Here is a 20,957-nt window from a genome sequence, read left to right on the forward strand (position 1 = left end):
AGCTCCACTCCCACCCCGTTAAGCAGACACCTGCTGCCTTCACAGTGCTGGCTGCTTTGAGCCCCCTCCCCTTCCAGATTTCTCTGGACCCTGCACCTTGCAACATCTCCTGTCTAGAGGTCAGCTGTCCTAGGGTGGGCCCTGAATCTGTGCTCCCCACCTGGGTCCCAAGGGCTGATGTTAACAACCCAGGGATAGGGGTGGAGGCCAGAGGCCCTGGCAGCCTCCTCCTCTTCCTGGCCCTTACAGACATGGCCCTCAATCTCTCCCTGTCCTCTGCCTCCCCAGTCCCACCCCCTTCCCCATGCCTTTCTCTGTAGCACCCTGAGGACCTAACACTTGGGTGTTGCCTCTGGGGAGTAGGTTTTTCCTTGTTCCTCTGGTCTTAAACTGTTGCCCAGTCACAGGCCACTCATGACCTCCCCATCTCTGCTGTGTCCCAAAGTCCTGGCGACCTCTCTGTTGGTGACCCAGCAGTCCCTGTGGAGGTCCCCAGGTACGCTCTTTGTCACTCATTCCCATCCCTTCAGAACACCACTGTCCCCCCCTGACCCCCGGGGCACTCTCCAGACCTCGCACAGCCACTAGCTGTGGGTCTCCCAGCCATGAGGGGGAGTAGCCACAGAGGTCCTTGTCACCACCACCCTGACTCACAGAGTGGGAGAAATATTTGTTGAATGAGCTGGTGAAGGGACGGTACATGTGCAAGTGCTTGGCCTCCTCCTTTCCGCCTTCACGCAGCAGCACGGCCCTCACAATCCCACCTGCTGAACGCCTTTTGAGTGCATCCCCTGCCCCAACTGAACACCCTCTCAGTGCTATCTCAGTCACTCATCCAGCAGGCGCTCCGGAGCACGGAGGGCTAGGTAGTGTGCTGGCCTGGGCGGGGGTAGTGGCAGAAGCTGTCCCTGTGGCATTACTCAGGTCCATATGGACCACTGGAATTCTACTTCTAGAAAATTCCCCTTGGCACAGGTAATTCGCCTCCCTTTCGTGGTTAGCCAGCCACATCTCTCCGGGGTTGCAGTTTATATCTGGATCAGAGTCACCACCTTCCTTGTCCTCCTGACTTATGCCCCACCCATTGTAGGGGCTGTTTGGCCTTCCACGACATCAACCTGCCTGCTTACCCCGCACATGGTCCCCACACTCTGCCCTCTGCCTGCTGTTCTCCTCCCCCTTACTCACTTGGAAACCAATTCAAATGGACCCTCCCCCAGGAAACCTGTGTCCCCTGAATCCTCAATGCCCTGCAAGCCTGAATCCTGCACTCCTAACTAGCGTCTAGGCCTGAGACCACAGGTGGGTTGTGGCTGCAGTGAGCAGGTTTATTTGTTTATTATTTTTAAGTTTTTATTTTATTGGAAAGGCAGACATACAGACAGAGGGAGAGACAGAGAGAAAAAACTGCTATTCGCTGGTTCACTCAGCCCAAGTGGTCATAACGGCCAGAGCTGAGCTGAGCCAAAGCCAAGAGCCAGGAGCCCCTTCCAGGTCTCCCATGCTGGTGCAGGATCCCAAGGCTTTGGGCCTTCCTCGACTACTCTCCCAGGCCACAAGCAGGGAGCTGAGTGGAAAGTGAAGCAGCCAAAATTAGAACCACTGTTCATATGGGATCTTGGAGCAAGGTGAGGACTTTAGCCAGTGAACAGGTTTATACCCAAGCAACCATTGGCTTGCTCCCATACCCAGCAGATATGAGGAAAGGGCAGTGCCAGGGGACCATGGTGCCTCCCAGGCCTGGCAGAGAAGCACACAGCTGCAGGCCACCTCACCTGGGGCTCTGTGACAGCAGGAACATTCCATGGTCACACAGGACATACAAGGGCCGAGCTCTGGCCCTGTTCCCTGAATCACAGCTCAGGTCTGTTCCAGGCAGGTGTTACTGCCGGGCACCCCACGGAGAGCCTTGGCCTTGGCCCCCACAGCTCTTATGTCATGTTCTAAGCCTGAGGAAATTGCTCCAATGGGGGCCAGAGGCAGATAGCCAGGAGAGCCACAGGACTGGGGCCTCACTCAGGTGCAACAGGTTTTTTTTTTTTTTTAAGATTTATTTATTTTTATTGAATAGTCAGATATACAGAGAGGAGGAGGAGAGACAGAGAGGAAGATCTTTGTCCAATGATTTACTCCCCAAGTGACCTCAACAGCTGATGCTGCACTGATCTGAAGCCAGGAGCCAGGAACCTCCTCCAGGTCTCCCACGTGGGTGCAGAGTCTCAAGGCTTTAGGCTGTCCTCAACTGCTTTCCCAGGCCACAAGCAGGGAGCTAGATGGGAAATGGAGCTACCAGGATTAGAATCGGCGCCCATATGGGATCCTGACATGCGAATGCAAGGTGAGGACTTTAGCCGCTAGGATAAAGAGGACGCTTGGAGGTCTGTGACGGCCTGGACACACGGTTCCCTGCCACCCTCGTGGGAGAACACCAGATTAAGCTCTAGACACCCAGCCTCTCTGTCGGGCCCAGCCTGGGGATTCAGGGAAGCAAACCAGCAGATGGAAAAGCTCTCTTTCTGCCTTTCAAATGAATACAAATACATTTTTAAAAAAAGAGATTTACCTATTTTACTTGGAAATCAGAGTTATAGACTAGGAGAGGGAGATCTTCTATCCACTGGCTTACTCCTCAAATGGCCACAGTGGCCAGAGCTGAGATGATCCAAAGTCAGGAACCAGAAACTTCTGGGTCTCCCACTCAAGTGCAGGGTTCCAAGGCCTTGGGCCATCTTCTGCTGCTTTCCCAGAATATTAGTAGGAAGCTGTATTGAAGTAGAGTAGCCAGGACTGGAACCAGCACCTATATGGGATGCTGGAACTGCAGGTAGAAGATTAACCTGTTTTGCCATATCACTGGCCCTATAAATTACTGATTTAAAAAAAAAATGTGTCCTAAAGAATGAGTTGTTCAGGTAGGAAGACATGGTTGGTCACTTAGGACTGAAGGGATGACCCAGTCCGTCAGTGGGGGGCAGACGGTTCAGGCGGGCCCGGAGATGCTCTGTGGCCACAGAACATGGACAGCAGACATAGGTCATGCTGGTGCGATTCTGGGCAGTGGGCTTTCAGTGACAGTCCAGACAGGCAAGGGCCTCACTGCTGTAGCAGTTAGATTCCAGTCAAAGGAAGCAGACAGCAAGCAGTACGATATGTTCAGAGACATGAAAGAATGATGGGGACTGACCCTGTGGTGTAGTGAGTGAAGCTGCCACCTGTAATGCTGACCTCATGTGGGCACCAGTTCAAGTCCTGGCTGTTCCACATCTGTTCCAGTGACCTGTCAATGCACCTGGGAAAGCAGCAAAAGATGGCACCAATGTGGGAGACCTGCAAGAATGCCTGACTCTTGGCTGTGGTTTGACTCAGCCCTGGCCATCGCAGCCATTGGGGGAATGACCCAGTGGATGAAATATTTCTCTTCACCCCACCCCCCACTGCTGCTGTTCAGATTAAAAAAAAAAAAAAAAAATGAAGGAACCAACCCAGGATGGTAAAGCTGATGAGTCAAGCAGTGATACTAGAGCCGAATCCTGAATGATGAGAAGGGAAAAGATGGCTGCATCCAAGGAAGAATGTTCCAGGCAGGGGGTACAGCGAGGGGGATGGCTAAAAGGTAAGGACGGACGGGCCATGTTGGATTCATGAGGCTTGGCGGGAGGAGAGGGCGTAAGGTCTGAGGGATGGGTGGGGTCGTGTCAGGGTGGGCAGTGAGGGTTTCTGTCCGAGCACATTAAGCAGATGCAGTGGGGAAGCTTCCAGAACAACCAGGAAAACAGGAGGTGCCTTCTCGAGCCATCCTGCCTGGGCCCTGTCCTTCCCCTTGGTTTTCCTCTTTGCTCTGACACAAAGGACAGTTTGCAGGGGACACAGAATCACTCTCAAGAGCAGCAAGGCGAGGACTTGCAGGAGCGTCTCCAGACTCACCAGGCTGCTGTGGCTTTCCTGGGACCCCCACCCCAGTGGCCCCTTGCGCCTCGGAGATGCCCCCCGCGCCGACCCAGCTTCGGCCTCCAGGGGGAGCAGTGAGAAGATCCGGGCTGGGCTGAGCTGGCCCGGGCCGGGGGTGGGGTGCCTGCGTGTCCCGAGGGCTGGGCCGGGCGTCCTTCCTTCCTTCCTGACCCCTTTCTCCTAAGGGACAAGTAGGAGGCGCGTCCTTGCCTCTCCCGATCATGCGATGAGCGAGTCCCCTGGGACCCTGTCAGGCCTGACCCCTGACACAGGCCGCCAAGTGTGGTTTATTCTTGGAGTTCCTACCGCTAAGAGGACTGCTCTGATAGGGACTTGGAGGACACCTTGATGGGGATGGCACCTCCCATACTGACCTGGGGGCTCAGGACCCCCACACTGGTCTTTGCTCGGCTCCAGACCAGACGAGCCCGGTGAGCGGAGTTGGCCTTTGCCGCCACCGTGTGGGGAGAGTCTGAACTGCATTTAGGACCACAGAACGCGGCTAACTCCTACCTCTTCTTCAGGATTTCCATCTGCTTCTTCAGCGGTGCCTCTGCATGGCTCCTGATGGTGCAGGAGCTTCAGTGGGCTCCCGCGGCAGGGGAAGGGAAGGGTCAGGGCTGGGCCCCCTTGTCCCCAACTTGATACTTGTTTCTGCCCTCACATGAAGCCTCAGTCCCCTCTAGCTCTGACTTCATCCACTCCTCCCACTTCAGAATAACAAACTCAACTCTATCTCCAGTCTTCTCCCTCCTTGGTTCTCGTACAACCTATTCCCTGACACCCTATCAGCCACCAGCCACCCCCCACCTCCCGCCCGCCAGCCTTCTCCAGAATACCCACCTAAACTTCCCACCTGGCCTCTTAGTGCCCTTTCACCCTGCCTGGCCCACTCCCCACAGGGCAGCTGCAGAGCCTCTGTACAGGCCCCTATGCCCCATCTCCTCCTCCGTGACCCTCCTAGCGGGCCCTGGCTCCTTCTGTCCCTTGAAGGCTCCCGCTGCTATCCCTGGCCTCAGGTTGGGGTCTGAAAGCATCTCTCCTAACAATACCTACTGACTGGCTCACCCCTCAGCTCTCAACTCAGGTAGCACTTCTTGGGGGAGTTGCTTCCCCAAGCCCCTTGCTGGCTCAGGACCCTCTTCTGTGTTCTCATCATAGCTTCTGCCCCCCCGCCAGCATTGCCCTTGTCTGTTTTCCATTCTGAAAAGGCCACCTGCTCCTGCCCAGGGCTGTCCACTCCAAGGCCATGTTCAAGGTGCGCTGGCCAACTGTGCCCAATTCCCAGATTCTAAGGTCCCAGATCTCAAAAACAGTTGGTGTTCCAGAGAAAGTGAGGCCATGCCTGAGGGGCACCCTGGCAAGCCAGAACTCTTACCTTCCCTTCAGGGGCTCCCTGGCCCCCTCAGTTGCCATCATGAGCTGAGTCAGGGTCCGTGAGGACACAAGGGGTCTTGATCCGCAGGGAGGTGGCAGACTGCTGTCTGACAGGACAAGCAGCCATCTGCCCAGGATTCTGAGAGTCCAGGGTGCCAGTCAAGGCCGTCCCAGGAAGCCAGGGCCTGGGTGACCTTAGGGCAGCAAGTGGGAGGAGGGCAGGACTTAATGAGATGCTGTTCTGCCCCAGGGCTGCACGGCGGGAGTGGGGAGTGTCCGCTCATGTGGGGTGGGCCCAAATTCCTGGAGGGTGTTGGTGGCAGCTGTTAGGGTCTTGGGGTTAATTATCTCTGACGTCACACAGAAGGGAATGTGCTGAGGTGGGACCTCACTTGCCAGCCCCAGGGTCCCAGGCCCTGGCTCTCTCCAGGATTTGTCCTGCCCTGTTACATGTCTGAAGAGTGGTCAGACCTGCCTGCACCCCAGTGCCCACCCCACTGGGGACTCTGTTCTGTTTCTACTCAGCAGGATCCCACCTGTGGGCTCCTATCATACCCTCTGCCAACGCCCTGGGTGTGGGCCCCGCCCATGTGCTCAGTAAACACTGATGAGCCTGAACTGCTGGGCAAATCAACACAAAGCGCCAAGCAGGCTCCCTGGCACCAGGAAGATGCCCCAGCCACCCTGCTAAACAAACAAACAACCCTGGATGGAACGGGTCCGCCAGCTCTTCTCTTGTGCCTCTGTGCCCAAAGCTGCCCTGTGCTCTGTGTAGCCTCTACTTGGCTCTAGTCTGCGCAGGATGCAGGAGGGGGCTTCATCCACGTTCCGTGGCTCTCCCTGAATACAGTGGGGACCTTGGCTGCGAGGGCTGTGTGGCTGCATCTGGGGAAGTGTTTCCTACTCACGCAGGTCTTGTCTCCTCTTTTTGGGAAGCCAGGTCAGGGCTCCCATGTCTGGCCTTGCTGACTGATCTTTTTTTTTTTGTTTTTTTTTTTTTTATCTCCTACAGGGCCTATCACCAAAACTCAAAGTGGGATTGTTTCCACCCCCTCCGCCCCCCCGAGTTGCTCACAAGGGGGTGAAATCTCAACATAAATTTTGGTGGGGACATTGAAACTGCAGCACTTACTCTAGGTGTCTCAAGAGGTCACAAGGGCCTCACACGCCAGAACCTTCCTTCTTGTCCCTCAGCATGCGGGTGGTGACCTGCTTGGTGGCTGGGAGCTGTGGGCTCAGGGATCTCATCCACCGTGCCTCATGCTTCAGGCTTGCCTGTTGGTCGTTCAGTGGCCAGTGGTCCCAGGGACTGCGCAGTTTCCCTGCTGAGCGGGTCCTTTGGGGGTTGGAGGATTCTAAGTTGCTGGGGGCATGGGCTCCCTCACAGGCACCACCTGCCTCTGCCCCATCTCTTTCTCTCTCTGTGATTTTTCTCCTTCAGTTCCCAGGAAGGCACAGCAGCTTGACAATGCCACACAAACTGCACACTTTCCCTGAGATGCCTCCTCGCAGCTTCCTGGAATCCACTCCCCAGCTCCTTGGCTCCGGAAGCCAAAGCCGGTGACTAACTCACCCAGCCAGGAGGCGCTTCTCCCTGGAGATGTCTTGCAGGAAATGTGAGAGCAGCAGGGACTTTGTTTTTCACTCCACCCCCTCCTGGCCCAGCTTGTCTGAAATCTAGGCAGTGGAGTTGCTAGTTGGTCCCTGTCCCTAAAAGTAGGACCCTGTACTTCTTCTAGGTGGCTCAGCCCAGGATTTTTGCAAGGCTAGAAGGCTCCCAGCCTCCAACCCCTGCTAAGACACAAAGTCATCTCCACTGATGACCTCTGGCTCTCCCGGGAAATCTCCATTGGAATATTACTAATGTGCTTTCAAGATGCTAAGCTGGAACCATTGCTGTGGTGCGGTGGTTTAGCTGTAGACTGCAGCATCAGCATCCCATGAGGGCACCAGTTCAAGTCCCAGCTGCTCCTCTTCTGACCCAGCAACTTGCTAGTACACCTGAGAAAGCATGGGGAAATGTCCCAAGTCCTTGGCCCCCTGTCACTCACATGGGAGAAGAGGAGGAAGTTCCTTGCTCCTAGCTTTGGCCTGGCCGAACCCTGGCTATTGTGGCCATTTGGGATGTAAGCCAGTGCATAGATGATCTCTCTCTCTCTCTCTCTGTAACTGTCTTTCAAATAAGTAAATCTTTTCTTTAAAAAAAAAAATGCTAAGATTGGCACAACGTGATGGCCTAGCTGCTAAAGTCTTCCCTTGAACCTGCCGGGATCCCATATGGCCACCGGTTCTAATCCTGGCAGTTCCATTTCCCATCCAGCTCAAGACAAGATGTGGCCTGGGAAAGTGGTTGAAGACAGCCCAAAGCCTTGGGACCCTGCATCTGTGTGGGAGACCTGGAGGAAGTTCCTGGCTCCTGGCTTCAGATAGGCACAGCACCGGCCATTGCGGTCACTTGGGGAGTGAATCATTGGATAGAAGATCTTCCTTTCTGTCTCTCCTCCTCTCTGTATATCTGGCTTTGCAATAAAAATAAATGAATCTTTAAAAAATTTAAAAAGCTAAGATATCTTGTACTTTCTAGCTATCCAAAAATTACACACTCATCCATTCACCCCCACAACACACACACACACACACACACACACACACACACACACTTTCTGATGATCAGGACTTCAGAAGGTTCAGATACAAGTTATAGACTCCACAGATACCCTGCCAGCTTTCCTTTTGGGGGCCCTGGATCCTGTGGGATTTTAGGAACTTTGGGTAACAGGGAGCTGGATTGCAAGAGGATCAGCCAGGACTTGAAGTGGCAGTCATGTAGGATGCTGGTAAACAGCCACTTAACCCATAGTACCACAACACTAGTCCATGAAGTGACATTTTTAAAAAGACTTATTTACTTTTTATTGGAAAGGCAGATATACAGAGAGAAGGAGAGACAGAGAAAGATCTTCCATCTCCTGGTTACTCCCTTAGGGGCCACAGTGGCTGGAGCTTAGCCATTTCAAAGTCAGGAGACAGGAGTTTCTTCCAGATCTCCCATGTGCGTGCAGGGTGCCAAGGCCTTGAGCCATCCTCAACTGCTTTCCTAGGCCACAAGTAGGGAGCTGGATAGGAAATGCAGCAGGATACAAACCAGTGCCCATATGGGATCCTGGTGGATGAAGGTAAGTACTTTAACCACCAGACCATTGCACTGGGCTCCTGATGTGGCATTTGATAGTGGGTATGTGTTTGTGTTGAGATCCTGAGGACCACTGAAGATTGCTTGTATAGAAGAGGCTCTGCAGGGCTGGGCATCTGACGTATCCCACACCAGAGTGTCCCGTTTGAGTCTCTTCTCCTCGCCTTCAAAGCCAGCTTCCTGCTAATACACACCCTGGGAGGCAGCAGCTGAAGGCTGTAGCACTTGGGTCCCTGCTACCCATGCGGAACACCTGAATGGAGTTCCTGCCTCTGGCTTTGGTCTGGCCCAGCCCTGGCTATTGCAGGCGTTTGGGGAGTATGCCAGCGGGCAGAAACTCTGTTTATCTCGCTATCTTTCAAATACAACACAAATAAATATAAATTTAAAAATAAACTGTTCTGCAGATGTGTGAATGAATCACAGCTGAATGATGGCATGTGAGTAGTGGATTAACTAGGCTTAAGTGAAGTTGGAAAAACAGCTGTGGAGTTCACTCATTCTCATCTGTAGCATTGGTCACACACAGTGGCAGTGTCATTTTTGAGGACTTCCATGCTAGGCCCAACCATCACTCTCTCCCCAACCATACACACACCTGAAGTGTCAGGTTGTATACAACTTGAAGGCTGTCTTGTCTCTCATGGTTCCTTTGCTTGCCCTGGTTCTAGAATACTTAACCCAGGACAGAATCTGTGGGATTCAGTACAGAAAGAAAATGCAGAGTGCCTTGTTCAAAATCATGATGAATTCCAGGATGGTGACGGCAGAGCACACATCTGATTGTGGAAGCATAGAGCCTGTGTGACTGTGGCTTTGCTGAAGGCAGGCCAGCGAGGCTGGCCACACCTGCCACACTGAAGTCAACCAGATAGCTAATGTGACTGTTGATGAAGAGTCCACACACTTGTCCTTCCTTGGAAGGTAGGGGTGTACTATCCAGGGGCTCTCTCTGGGCAGTGTGTCTGGTTGTGTTTGAGAAAGAGAGAGATTAGTTCAAGGGCTCCATGTGTGGATGTGTCACTGATGTTAGCCACCTGTGCAGGGACCTGGCTTTAACTGCCACCGAGCCAGGCTCCAGGAAGAAGCACCAGGAGCCTGCTGGGAGGAGTGAAGCCTCAAGCCCAGCACAGGGGTTTTCAGAGATCGGGCAGGCAGCCCTGAGAGGAGGTCAGAGCCCTTGGACCATAACCAGAACAGCATTAAAGAGCTCAGAGGTTCCAAAAGGACAGCGGAAGTGCATACTTTAATAAAAAATTTTTTGAGCCAAATTTTTATTATTTTCTCATTATGTAAGACATGTGTGCTTGTTACAGAAAATCAGGAAATACAAGCAAGCCAAAAGAGGAAACAGCACAGATGAATGATACCCACAAACAGCAAATACTTCGTGACAGATTCATTAACAGTGGGTATGCTTGTGTTTGCTTCAAAACTTTTCCAACTTTACTGCCCGTTTAAAATTTAGATAGGGGCCGGTGTTGTATAATGGGTTAAGTTTCCATTTAGGACACCAACCTACCATACCCTGCCACCCATGTGGGAGACCTGGATGAAGTTCCTGGCTCCTGGCTTCAGCATGGCCCAGACCTGAATATCTGGGAAGTGAACTTGTGGAATGGAAGATCTCTCTGTCTCTCCCTCTCTGTAACTCTGACTTCTGCATAAATATATGCATCTTTTAAAAACAAAAAGATCCTCTTTTATACTCCTATACATGTGACTATTTACATATTTTTAATTTAAAAGTGTGGTTGAGTATAACAGAAAAGCCATGTGTCATGATTTACACTAACTGAGCACAGATTCTTATAACCAGCATTAGGCCCCAGCTGCACAACTTCCGCTTTCTTAAAGTATTTATACCCAAGGGTAACTACTAAGCCTAACTTCCAGCAGCATAAATAATTTTTGTCTGTTTAAAAACTATTTTTAAGAATTCATTTGTTTTTTATATTTTTTAAAGGGGTGGTCCAGTACATTGGCTCAGCTGGCCTATTCCCCATCTCCAAGTGTGGCATCCCATATGGGTGCTGCTTCATGTCCTGCAGTTCCACTTCCCATCCAGCTCCCTCTTTGTGGCCTGGGAAAGGCAGTTGAGGATGGTCCAAGGCCTTGGGACCCTGCACCCATGTGGAAGACCCAGAAGAAGCCCCTGGATCCTGGCTCTTGGTTTCTCATTGGCTCAACTCTGACTGTTGCAGTCGCTTGGGGAGTGAACCAGCAGATGAAGATCTTTCTCTTTGTCTTTCCTTCTCTCTGTAAATCTGCCTTTCCAACAAAAATAAGTAAATTTTCAAATAAAAAAAAAAAAGGAGGGGGGAAGAGAGCGGAATAGGGCACTAGAGGGAGAGGAAAAGAGAGAGGGAGAGAGAGATCTTTTGTCTGCTGTATCATTCTCCAGATATATCCAGCAGCTGGGACTGGGCCAAGCGGAAGCCTTATGCTCGAATTCAATCTGGTTCTCTCATATGGTGGTAGGGACTAAAATAAGTTTATTTTTACTTATTTAAAAAAAAATTTAAGTTATTTATTTTAAGGGAAGAGTGATAGAGAAAATGAGGGAGAAGCCTGGTGCAATAGCCTAGTGGCTAAATCTTAGCCTTGGATGTGCCAGGATCCCATGTGGGAACTGGTTCATGTCCTGGTGCTCCATTTCCCATCCAGCTCCCTTTGTGTGGCCTGGGAAAACAGCAGAGAATGATTCAAGGCCTTGGGACCCTGCACTCACATGGGAAACCAAAAACAAGCTCCTGGCTCCTGGCTTTGGATCTGTTTGGCTCCAGCCATTATGGCTCTTTGGGGAGTGAAGCAGCAGATGGAAGGTCTTTCTGTCTCTCCTTCTCTCTGTATGTCTACCTTTCCATTAAAAAAATATATATGTAAAATAAAATAAAATAAATCAAGAAAGAAAGAAAGAAAGGATCTTCCATCTGCTGACTCATTTCCCAAACAATCACAACAACCAGGGACCTATTCTGGTGCTGGACACTTAATTCCTGGGGGTTCAGGATTTTCAAGTATATCCACTCAGGTGTCACTCTTTCCCTGTCATGGCATGGGCTCTACTGTGCGGGACATTCCAGCCGGGAGATGGGGAGGTGCTCATGAGTCCTCTCATGGAGCAAGCAGAGACTCCAGGGGCTGGGAGGGCCTGCGGTAAGACCAGGTGTTTAGGGGGACCCTTCAGATGGGGCAGCTGCTCTGTCTGCGCAGCTGCACTCCTCTGTGGGCCTTGTCTTTGAACTGTTGAGATCTTTACTCCCCTTGCCAGCTAGCAAAGAGGTTGGTCCCATGGACAGGGAAGGTTAATGCCAGCTTCCCTTTCTCTCATGTGCCTGTGAGCCCCACCCCCTCCACCTCCAGGCAGGTGCACCAGGCTCCAGCTAGCAGCAGGTCCTCAATGACTACTTCCTGGATGGAGGAATGAGCTCCTTAGTGAGTTCCAAAGCCCAGTGCCCAATGGGCGTCCCCTGGGGCCTCCGACTCTGGCACTGCCATTGACTACATCCCACTTGTTGGCCCCCAGGTGTCAGCCACAGTCATTTTGCTGGACAGCTTTGTATTTTGGAGTTGGAAATGGGCTCAGGCCCATTGAAGTACCTGGCAGCTGGGCCCTGCTGTAGGAGTTAATGATTCCTGTCTGGGCAAGGGTTGCAGCGACATCCTCACGGGTCCCTGAGTGAGTCATCCTGCTGGTTTGGGCATCATATCTGAGGAGAGTGGTTGTTTGGGCACACCCAACCGGAACACAGGCAGTCCTGCTGCTTTCCTGGACTTTACCTCTAGGGGGCGCTCGATTGGGCGAGTGTTTACAACCCTATCTGTCGTGAAGCACCCGGGGACCCCAAGCTCACTCTGGCAGACAGTTGGTGAGAAGATTTGGCATTGAGGTTAAGTCCCTGCTTGGGACCTGGATTCCATATTGGAGTGCCTAGGTCTGAGTCACACCAATTTCAGATGGCTCACGAACTTGGGTCCCTGCCACCCATGTGGGGGACTTGAATGGAGTTTTTGGCTCCTGCCTTTGGTTTGGCCTAGCCCTGGCTGGTGCAGGCATTTGGGGAATGAATAAGCCAAAGACACATTCTCTCTCTCTGCCTCTCAAATAAGATGAGAATTTTAAAAAAGAAAAAAGAACTGCCAAAAGTTATTTTCCCAGCCTCCTTCCCCACAATGATCCTCCAGGCTCCAGGATTGGATCCATAGCGGTGCTGGAGACCTACTGGGTGTTTTCCTGTCATAGATGGACCCTGCCTCCAAGGCACAAACTCTCCACCTTCAACACACACCACAGCAGGCTCCCCTCCCTCCTCACCTCTCCATCTTCGTGCCATTGCTCTTTAGATCCTTACATAACATCCCTGCAATGCCATGCTGGTCACAAGACCTCCTACCTGGGAAACCTGAACTGGGTCAGGGTCATGCCACTGTTTTGGACTTCAGTTCTTTCTTCCACCACATAGGGGGCAAATCCACCACATTCTGACTTATGGAAATGCAGTGAGTGTGGGCACTGTGGGGCTGGGCATCATGAGGGCTCTGGGAGAATGGAGAAGGGCATTATAGACCCACTGCTCCCAGCAGGCCTCCTGAAGGCAGGCGGTGCTGCCATGGAGAACCTTCTCTCTGATTTTCCCTTGGACATCCCTACTGGGAGCATGGAATATCTCCTTTCTCTTCTTTCTTCCCCCTTCCTTTTTAAGTGACATTTACCATCACATATGGTTTCTCAGGGATCTGGGTGGTCTGACCCAAGCCGCCAATGAAATTGCTGTCCAGAGGGGGTGGGCATTTCTCACAGCAGTAGTCACGACTCAGGACACCTGCATCCTGTCTTGCAGTGCCTAGGTTCGAGTTCTGGCTCTCCTTCTGACCCAGTTTCTCGCTAACATGCACCTTGGGAGGCAGAGGTGACAGTTTAGGAAGCAGAGACAATGTCAGCCAGGCAGGACGTGTGCTGGTTGGAATTTCTGGCTCCTGGCTTCTGCATGGCTCAGCCCTGGCTGTTGCTGGCAAGGAGTGAACCAGCGGATGGAACACCTCTCTAGCTTTCTTTGTGTCTCGCCTTCTAAAGACGAACAATAACAACAACAAAGAGCCAGGTGTGTTGGCTCAATAACTAAATTCTTACCTTGCAAGCAATAGGATCCCATATGCGCTCTGGTTTGTGTCTGGGCTGCTTTATTCCCATCAAGCTCCCTTCCTGTGGCCTGGGAAGGCAGTCAAGGATGGCCCAAAGCTTTGGGACCCTGCATTCAAGTGGGAGACTTGGAAGAAGCTCCTGGCTCCTGGCATTGGATCGGCTCAGCTCAGGCTGTTGCGGCCATTTGGGGAGTGAACCACAGGATGGAAGTTTTCTTTTCTCCATATCTCTTTCTGTCTGTAAATTTTACCTGTCTTTCCAATGAAAAATAGTTTTTTTTTACAACTTGTTATTTTTATTGAAGAAAAACAGACTTAGTCAAGAAAGCCTGAAGCCCATGTTGTCATCAGACTCCTCAGACTCTAGCTTCTTCGCTTCCACTTTCTTCTCAGCTGCAGCAGCGGCAGTGGGTGCAGGGCCTTCCGCTGGGACAGCATCTGCTGCCAGGGCCAGTCCACCAGCCCTGACGTTGCAGATGAGGCTCCTGATGTTGACATTAGCCAGGACCTTGGCGAACAAGCCAGACCAGAAGAGCTCTACATTGATGTCAGCTGCCTTAATGAGGGTGTTGGTCTTGTCCTCCGTGATGGTCACCTTGTCGTTGTGCAGGATGAGGGCTGAATAGAGACAGTGGCCATGGTGCTTGCGGGTACAGGGCTGGTGCTGCCGAATGTGGTGCTAGTTGCTGGATGAAGTGAGGGCTTCACCCCAATGCAGCCTTAGCTTCCGTAGAAGGACTGAGCACCTTGTTGGCAGCTGGGGAAAGGGGAAAATAAATGTTTAATTTTTTTTTTTTTTGGTGGTGGTGGTGAGCTCAGCGTTGAGCTCAGTGTGGTACCGTAGCAGCTGAAGTCCTCACCTTGCATGCACTGGGATCCCATACAGGCGCCGTTCTAATCTTGGGTATTGTACTTCTCATCCAGCTCCCTCTGATATGTCTGGGAAAAGCACTAGAAAATGGTCCAAGTGTTTGGGCCCCTGCACTCACATGGGTACCTGGCAGAGGAGAACTAAAGTTGTCCCTTCTCAGGGGAGAAACATGCAAAGTTCTGTGGACATTATTTATTTATTAATTTTTATTGCAAAGTCAGATATACAGAGAGGAGGAGAGACAGAAAAAAAAAATCTTCTGTCTGATGATTCACTCCCCAAGTGACCCCAAAGGCCGGAACTGTGCCGATCCAAAGCCAGGAGCTTCTTCTGAATCTCCCACACAGCTGCAGAGTCCCAAGGCTTTGGATCGTCCTTGACTGCTTTCCCAAGCCACAGACAAGGAGCTGGAAGGGAAGCAGGGCCACCAGGATTAGAACTGTTGCCCATATGGGATCCTGGTGTGTCAAGGCGAGGATTTTAGCAGCTAGGCTATTGCGCTGGGTTCCTGTGGACGTATTTTAAAACCATCACCCTTCCTGTGTTCCTTTCAGGCTGGGGATGGAGTTTCTTTCCAATCTTTGCCAGTCTTAAATAATCCACTATATCTGCATTGCAGAAGATTGACTGATTGATTGGAATGCCAAGTTACTAATGCAGGGAGGAAGGGAGGGAGGGGAGAGAGAGAAATTTCTTTCTGCCAGTTCACTCCCAAAATGCTTGTAACTGGCTGGGCCAGGCTGAAACCATGAGCCTGGAACATCCTTTGACTCCTCCCGTGGGTGGCAGGGACTCTTCGATTTTCCCAGGCACATTAGCAGGGAGGTGGATGGAAAAACAGAATAACAGGGACTGGAACTGGCACTCTGACATGGGATGCAGGAGTCCCAGGCAGTGGCCTAACTCGATGTGCCATTGTGCTGACCCCTAGGTGATCTGTATAAACCACAAATCTGACTGTGTCTCCCCGTTTCAAACCCTTCCAGGGCTCCTTCCCCTGTCTCCCAGTAAAAATCCCAAACAAATCCTGGCTTTCTGCCACTTTGTTCTTGTCTCATTTCTTGAAGATTTATTTATTTTGACTGAACAGGTAGATTCACAGAGTGAAGGAGAGACAGAGAAAGATCTTCCACCTGCTGGTTCACTCTGCAAATGGCCGTAACAGTTGGAGCTGGAGCTGATCCAAAGCCAGAAGTCAGAAGCTTTTTCTGGGTCTGCTACATAGCTGCAGCATTCCAAGGCCTTGGGCCGTCCTCCACTGCTTCCCCAGACCACAAGCAGGGAGCTGGATGGGAAGCGGAGCAGCCAGGACACGAACTGGTACCCATATGGGATGCTGGTGCCACAAGACGGAGGATTAGCCTGTGGAACCACCGTGCCAGCCCCTTTCATCTCACTTTTCCTGCCATGTCCTGTTTGCTTTTGGTGCGCAGCCAGCTTCCTGAACTGGCCTCTACCCTCCCCCTTCTCCTGACAAGGGTTGCCAGATAAAATATAGAACTCTATTTAAACTTGCAATTCAGGTAAATAATGAATAGCAGTATCTCTTCAGTACTGCATGGGATATGAGTACACACACACACACACACACACATATACAAGTTGGCTTTTAAAGCAGAGAGACAAAATCGAGTGAGGTCTTCCATCTGTTGGCTGCCTCTCCAAGGCTGGACCAGGCCAAAGGCAGGAGTTGGAACTCCATCGAGATTTTCCGTGTGGGTGGCAGGGACCCCAGCTATCATCTGCTGTCTCCCAGGGCGTGCCTTAACAGGGCAAATGCAGCTGGGCTTCATTTGGAATGTGGCTACCTCAAGTGGCATCTGAGCCACTGTGTCCAACATGCCCACCCCAAAATATTTGTGGAATAGCTGAAATTCAGATTTTGCTACAGACTCCCCACTCTTCATTGCTATGCCAGGCCACCTGACCCAGCAAGAGCTCAAGCTGCCCTGCCTTTTCCTTGGCTTCCTGCAAGGCTGACTCCCTTTCCTGAGTCAGCTCTTAGACATGACCTTCCCAGGAAGGCGGCTCTCAGGCGGGGAACAGTCCTGTCCTTGCTGTTGTGGAGTTGTGCCCAGGAGGCAGGGTGGGCTCTGTGGTTTATTCCATTCAGTAAAACTCCCAAGTCCTGGGGCTGGCATTGTCGTACAGAGGGTTAAAACCCAGGCTACAATGCTAGCATCCCACATAGGTGCCAGTTCCGCTTGCCAACGTGCCTGGGAAGGCAGTGCAAGCCGAAGCACTTGCCTGAGTATCTGTCACCCACTGTGACACCCAGATGAAGCTCCAGACTCCTGCTTTTGGCCGGGTGAAGATCTCTCACTCTCTCTCATTCTGCCTTTCAAATAAATAAACAAATCTTAAAAGCAAAACCTCTGGGCCCAGCACAGTAGTTTAGTGGCTAAAGTCCTCATCTTGCATGTGCCAGGATCCCATATGAGCGTTCGTTTGTATCCTGGCTGCTCCAATTCTCTTCCAGCCCCTGCTTGTGGCCTGGGAAAGCAGTCAAGGACGGCCCAAAGCCTTGGGATGGCTCAAGTCCTTGGGACCCTGCACCTGCGTGGGAGACCTGGAAGAAGCTCCTGGCTTTGGATCAGCTCAGCTCTGGCCACTGCAGCCACTTGGGGAGTGAGCCAGTAGATGGAAGATCTTTCTCTGTGCTTTTCCTTCTCTTTGTAAATCTGACTTCCGATAAAAATAAATAAATCTTTGGGAAAAAAAGCATTTTTTTAAACCTCCCTAACCATTAGCAGTTTCCAGCACCAGGTGGCCACTCAGTAAATCCTGGTTAGAGTAACAAGTGTTGCCCTTGGTCCTAACTCCAGGGTCCATACAGCTGACCCAGTTTTCCACTTCTAAACCCAAGGCCCCCACTGAGGAAAGTAGAAGATAGTTTTCTGCAAACAACCTACTCCAAAAATCAGTGACTTAGAAACCCCAGCAATGCTGGAATTTGCTCACAAACCTGCAATAGGGGCAGGGCTCAGCAGGGACAGCCTGTCCCTTCCACACACAGAACCAGCTGGGGCTGCAGGTGCCACCTCTGAGATGATTCACTCCCTGGCTTTTGAGTTGGTGATGTCTTGTTTCCTCTCTGTGGGGTGGCTCGGCCTGCCTTCTCCTGTGCTGCCTGTGTTCCAGGAGACAGGAAGTGGCAGGCGCCGTATTTCTAAGGCCTGAATTCTAGATGCTGGGACAGTGTCACTATGTCCAGTGCAGTTTATTGGTCAGGCAGTTAGAGAGTCTGTATTTGAGGAGTGGGGAGCCAAGACTCCACCTGTTGATGAGACAAGAGCTAAGGGACTTTGCAGCCATGCTTGACAGTGTGTTCTCCCTGGAGATACAAACAATGGCTCACCAGCTGCAACCAGCCTGGGCAGGTGTTTACAGCAACAGACACTGATGCTATATCCCCTTCCCGGGGGCCTGCTTTGTGCAGATGTCTGTCCATGGGATGCATTCCCACACGCCAGTGGATAGCAAGGGATCAATACTGTACAGGATAGCTTTGGATAGGATAGGGGAAGAAGAGAGAGGGGAGGGAGGAAGACAAGAGAGAGAGAGAACTTCCAAACCTCTGGTAAAAGCCTGCACACCTACAACAGCTGGGGCAGGGCCAGGCCAAGTCCCAGAACCTGGAACCCAACCCGTGTCTCCCACATGAGTGTCGGGGATCCAAGCATTTGATATGTCATTTGCTGCCTTCCTGGGTGTATGTCAGCAGGAAGAGGCATCTGCAGGGGAGTAGGGCATGAACCTAGCTAGGGACTTTGATCTGGGATGCAGGTGCCCAACTAACATCTGTTTTTTTTTTTTTAAAAAAAAAGATTTATTTTACTTTTATGTGAAATGCAGATTTGCAGAGAGGAAAGATAGAGAAATATCTTTCATTCACTGGTTTACTCCCCAAATGGCCACAATGGTCAGCTCTAGAGCCAGGAGTTTCTTCTGGGTCTCCCACACGGTGCAGTATCCAAAGGATTTGGGCTGTCCTCCATCACTTTCCCAGGACACAAGCAGGAAGCTGGATGGGAAGTGAAGCAGCCGGGACACGAACTGGCAGCTGGATGCAGGTGCTTTCAGGTGGATTAGCCTGTTGAGCCACTGCTTCAAGTCTGTCCAACTATCATCTTAACTGCTAGGCTAAATACTGCCCCTGGAGACATTTTTAAATTACATTTTTTTTGTTCAGAAAAAAACCCCACGAGAATTTATGTATTTAAAGTGCACAGTTCAACGGTTTTAAAAATATTCACAATGTTACGTAACCACCACCACTGCCTAATTCAACCTAGTGGTTGTTGCAATTAAAGGAGAGGGTGCTACTGACACCTAGTGGTCAGAGACCAGAAATGCTGCTAAACAATCCTTCCATAAGGAAAAACCCGGCCCCAAACATCAACAGAAGTGAAATCGTGAAACTTTACACAATTATAACATCCGCAACAGCGACGAAATCCAACAGCAACTCAGGAGTATCCACACCTGTCTCCAGGATGTCATTTTATCATCTTATCATATTCTAGAAGGTATTTTGTTATGTCTCCCTAATGTCTTCATACAGGTTGAGTAGCCCTAATGCAAAACGTTTGGAACTAGAACTGAGATGGATTGTGGAATATATTCGTATGCCGCATGAGACATTTTGGGGGAGGAGACAGAAGCCTAAACAGCAATTTTTTTAAAGTCAGAAGCTCATATACAGAGACAAGGAGAGACGGAGAGAAAGATCTTCCATCCGCTGGTTCTCTCCCCAAGCGGCTGCAATGGTCAGAGCTAAGCTAATCTGAAGCCAAGAATCAGGAACTTCTCCCGGGTCTCCCACGCAGGAGCAGGGTCCCAAGGCTTTGGCCTGTCCTTGACTGCTTTCCCAGACCACAAGCAGGGAGCTGTAAAGGAAGTGGAGCAGCCGGGATACAAACCAGGACTCATATGGGATCCTGGCGCATGCAAGACAAGGACTTCAGCCACTAGGCTACCATGCCGGGCCCTAAACAGTCATTTCTGTTTTATATGCACCTTTTATACACAGTCTAAAGGCAATTTATACCACATTTTATTTTTATTTATTTTTTATTTTAAAAGATTTACTTATTTAAGGGAGAGTTATGGTTGGGGGGGGCTGGGAGGAGAGAGAAACAGAGAGAGATCTCCTATCAACTGGTTCACTCCCCAAATGGCCACAGTAGCTGGGACTGGATTGTTTCCAAGCCAGGAGCCAAAAGCTTCATTCAGACCTCCCATTTAGGTGCAGGGGTTGAGCCACCTGGACCATCTTCTGCTATTTTCCCAGCATCTTAGCAGAGACATGGGTAGGAAGTGGAGCAGCCAGGACTTGAATTGTTGCCCATACCTGATGCTGGCACCACAGGTTTCACAGCATTATACCATAGCACTGGCTGCAATTTTATCCAATATTTAAAAAATAAGTTTGTGCATGAAATGAAAGCTTCATGGTGTGGAATTTTTCACTTATGGTGCTATGTCAGCTTTCAAAAGTTTTAAACTGTGGAATATTTTGGTTTATTTTTCATTTGGGATGATCAGGTTACATAGGCTATTTTTTTGGTTGTGCATGCCATGGGTTTGTAAAGGGCTTAGGTCAGTTTTCTAGCATCACTGTCTTCCTTACAATTAGATTATCAGGGCAGGCATTTGGTGCAGTAGATGATACACAGCTTGGGACCTGCCGTGCCATGCCATGCCTCGAAGGACCTGAGGTCTGGCTGCCCTGCAATCCTCAAACACAGTCACGTGCCCTTCTCTGCACATGGATGGACAGGGACATTTGCAAGCGGCCCTCACTGATTTATAATAGCTTAGTGGATGACTTGGTTCAAGTTAATCATGACAAAATCCACTCTCCCCTTAGTGAACCTCCATCATGGAAAACATCCTAAGGTGCCTCTTTTTCCTTCATGTGAATTTTTGCCACAGGAAACATGCTTAGGAGAGAGAATCCTGACTCCAAACAGAAATATTATCAGAAGAGCTGTTGTAAGTGCTTACCATGTGCCAAGCTGGGACCGCTCCTGAGGACTGGGGAAGGCTGGAGTGCGAGTGGGTCTCAGGCGGATGGACTACCTGACCCACCGAGGCAGATGCTTCTGGTCATGGGGAGAGTAAGATGGAGAGACTGGGCATGATTACCATCACTCCCCAGAACAAATTCATACGAGCTGGGCCAAGCGAGAATGCAGTAGACATGCGCTGACGGCAGGGAAGAACAAATCAGGCACCTGTCCAAGAATGAGAAGACAAGGAGGTAACCATGCTGACTTAGCAGGGACCCTGAAGAATGCGGACAGTGTGGCTGGAGCAGGAATTTGCATCTTGAGGCCTGTGAGGCTGAGCCAGGGGAGGAGGAGGAGGAAGGTTTGGAGGGGATCTGAGATCTGACTTCTTTGCATCTCCCTGATGTTT

General features: G+C 51.0%; 1 protein-coding gene across 1 annotated transcript; it reads right to left on the minus strand.

Moving 5' to 3' along the window:
• Positions 1-13,982: 13,982 nt before the first annotated feature.
• LOC121167733 (60S acidic ribosomal protein P1-like) lies at positions 13,983-15,943 on the minus strand. Its single transcript, XM_040997311.1, has 2 exons — positions 15,932-15,943; positions 13,983-14,327 (listed from the first exon to the last, which is right to left on the minus strand). The coding sequence occupies exons 1-2, from the start codon at positions 15,941-15,943 to the stop codon at positions 13,983-13,985; spliced, it is 357 nt and encodes a 118-aa protein (XP_040853245.1).
• Between the last annotated feature and the right edge of the window lie 5,014 nt (positions 15,944-20,957).

This window comes from Ochotona curzoniae, unplaced genomic scaffold, assembly GCF_017591425.1.
Source record: "Ochotona curzoniae isolate NIBS_2020 unplaced genomic scaffold, NIBS_Ocur_1.0 patch423, whole genome shotgun sequence".
NCBI classification, from domain to species: Eukaryota; Metazoa; Chordata; class Mammalia; order Lagomorpha; family Ochotonidae; genus Ochotona; species Ochotona curzoniae.